General features: G+C 38.9%; 1 protein-coding gene across 2 annotated transcripts in view; it reads right to left on the bottom strand.

Moving 5' to 3' along the window:
* mcrs1 (microspherule protein 1) overlaps positions 1-2,252 on the bottom strand; it is a 5,500-nt gene extending 3,248 nt beyond the window's left edge. The window contains exons 1-6 of one of the 2 annotated variants that reach the window (XM_029431898.1): positions 2,043-2,252; positions 1,009-1,163; positions 698-836; positions 433-597; positions 200-309; positions 1-106 (exon numbers count right to left, since the gene is read on the bottom strand). The exon at positions 1-106 is cut by the window's left edge and continues 3 nt beyond it. In XM_029431898.1, coding sequence (XP_029287758.1) covers positions 1-106; positions 200-309; positions 433-597; positions 698-836; positions 1,009-1,163 — 675 coding nt within the window. In that variant the 5' untranslated portion in view covers positions 2,043-2,252. Of the gene's footprint in view, positions 107-199; positions 310-432; positions 600-697; positions 837-1,008; positions 1,164-2,042 lie in introns of those variants that run through there. The other variant, XM_029431900.1, reaches the window with a different exon arrangement.
* Positions 2,253-3,081: the final 829 nt, after the last annotated feature.

Below are 3,081 nucleotides of genomic sequence, written 5' to 3'. Positions count from 1 at the left end.
ACCAATCTTTGCCAGCAGTGCCTCCTCAGTCTGACTGAAGAGAGCTTTGCTTTGGATTGCTGCAATAGCTTCTGGGTGAAGCTGACGCATGGCCTGCCATGCCAGCCTAAACAGAGAGACGACAGAGAGGATTAAATGACCTTTTAACTGGGTAACTAATATAGAAACTAGGAGGGGGGAAAGAAAAGCTGCTTCTTACTTTGAGATGACAGGATCGTAGAGGAGAGCGTACCACCGCTCTTTAATTTCCCGCAACGTGAAACGACAGCTGAACTTGACCCCCAAATGAACAGAGGTTAGGTCTGTGGTCTAGAGACAAATACAGACTCATTAGATCATAAACTGATAAATTGAGATATATAGACTAGTCACATTAATTCCTAAACATTATCCATCCTTTTGGACACTGATTTGAACCTTTATACTACTCACCTGCAACACTGCATTTATAAGTAGCAGGTCATCAGTGGGTTTCCATCTTCCCAAGTCTTTCGTAATGTGTAGAGGCTGCTTGCTTTTTTTTACTCTTTTGGTGATGGGTGCAGGGTTTACTACCATGGTGAGAGGAAGTGTGAGAGCGGTTCCTGATTTTGTCACCTGACAGAGGCACAAGAAATGTCCATCAAACCGCTGTAAGCTTATGACCTTTGCTATGAGATACTTCAAGAATGTGTGGGGTTTCTAAGGCCTTCTATACCTTTTTTTTCTCGCTAGATGAAGGTTCACTTCCTGAACAGCGGACAGGCTCTATGACAGGAGGGCCTTTGACTCTACTGGACGACTTCACGAGACTGCTCTCCACCAATTCATCGTCAAACTTCTTCCTCTTTATTGACCTAAAGACATTATTGTGTCAAAAATATTTACAGCGATCCTTTAAACATTTGCAGATGAACGACACCATAAATATTTGTAGCAGCATTAAACAACACATCTATGCTTTTAATGCAAACTAAATATATTCATTATTCCAGTATAAAGCTGGAATAATGCAAAATACAAGTATACCTGGAGGAACTTCTGCGTTTGGGAACACCACTGCCAAACGCCTGTGTTGCAGTCCTTTTAACATCTTTTACTCCGAGTGACTCTTCGTCCTCCGACCGACTCTGAGCCCCAGCTACTGCCATCGGTGCACCGACCACAGGGTCACCGGCTTGCATCTGTTCAGTCACAACATGATACGCATCAGGTAATAATCCAGACATTTCTCTGGTCAGAGTAGCAGGAGTAATGACATGGTGAGACTAGACATCCTTTCTATGGCTGACCACGTTTTAAACAGTTTACTTGACTCGACAGAGTTGCAGTGTCCATGGAGCATTGGCTTAGTCCAGGCTGCACACAATTATTACAATCCAAAAAAGGTTTGATCTGTTTTGACAGACCAGCTGGCTGTAAAGGTTGGGCTAATTATGAGGTGAGCAGGAAGTCTGTGGACGACAGGAGCATCTCACTTCGACAAGCATTTTGTATTGGGCTCTAATGGGTAAATAAATTAAGAATAGGTCAGCCTGCGTCCACCGGTTGTAACAATTAAGTTGTTGCTTGATTAACGTTAATCATCTTAACAACACTGCATGATATTACATATTTACGTTAGCTCAATAGGAAAACTAACTTCAAAATGATAATCAGACAGGAGGATATATGCATAACATTAAAGTAATTTATCCACAACTTTACAACACTGCTTCAGGCTCATTTTGAAGTTGCTGTGTTTTTGTTTATGAGAGTCAGGGAAATGTACTGGCTAATCAAATTAGCAATGCCTTTGTTTACATGTAATGTTAGCCATAGCGCTTCTCCTTTTGCCTTCAATCTGTAACATTGTGTATGAAATTAATAACTTTGGCGACCTAGATAACTTGTCTAGAAAAGACTGCACTACAGTCTGTTTGGTTAGACAACCTAATTTGATAAAAAATAACGCTTGTTTGTTTTGGCTAACTAGCATTAGCTAAGCTAACAACGTCCTTACGATAGTAAGCGTTAGTTAATTAGCGAGCTAATACAACTAGCTACGCAATCTTGTTACTCACATTTCCTCTCCTTCTTCCTTCGTTTTGATATTTGATCCGTTAACTCGATTCTGTATAGTTTATTTATGCCTTTTATAAACACATCGGTAGCTAGCTACATGGCTAACTGGCTACATGAATTTGACGTATTCCTGTTAGCATTAGCTGCTCTACTAGTCTGTTTTCTTCCTGTTTCTTATCAGTGTCACGGCACATTACCGCCTCCTTCTGGACTGGAGTGTAAGTCTGGATCATCTTTATGCCTGGATATTTGACATCTACATAAATGATTTACACAACACTTATTCTTAGTATTTGAGGTTGTTGAGTTTTTATTACATTTTTTATTTTGGGTACCAAACCTATACAATTTCAATTGTTTATTTATTGTTTCAATATTCACACTTCCCACTGTTAGATAGATAGATAGATAGATAGATAGATAGATAGATAGATTGATTCTTGGTTATTATATTACTAGTAAGGGTCTAAGGACAGAGGATGTCCTATGCTGTACAGATTGTAAAGCCCCTTTGTGATTTATGCTATTGGGCTATATAAATAAAATTGATTGACTTGACGACTAATGGCCCCAGTTCAAAAGTCATTAGTCAACACCCACTCTTACTCTGTTTGAAGTGTCAATATATGTGTCAATATCAATAAAAAATAAAAACATAAAGCCTACAATTAAAATGTTACAATACTTTGTACAATTAAATATACATTTAAATTGATCGTATTGAAAAAATATATTTTATCCTTATCCTTATAGGCTACATACAACAATAACAAACATATCAAAATAAGAAAAGAATATCGCTCGATTCCTGGATGACTATGGGATCATATTTACATTATTTGATCCCACAGACAGTCAAGAATTAGGTCTGTCCTAAAACATAACATAGCTTCTAACTCTGGGAAAGTGGGAAAAATTCCCCAATAAACTACTGGATCTCTGAACTATCTCTTTAACCAAATCCCACGTATTTAGAGTATTATCCATCCATCCATCCATCGTCTACCGCTTATCCGGGGTCGGGTCGCGGGGGCAGCA

This window comes from Cottoperca gobio, chromosome 5 (assembly GCF_900634415.1).
Source record: "Cottoperca gobio chromosome 5, fCotGob3.1, whole genome shotgun sequence".
Classification (NCBI taxonomy): Eukaryota; Metazoa; Chordata; class Actinopteri; order Perciformes; family Bovichtidae; genus Cottoperca; species Cottoperca gobio.
Note: the sequence above shows the minus strand (reverse complement) of the source record. Positions and strands in the feature narration are given on the sequence as shown.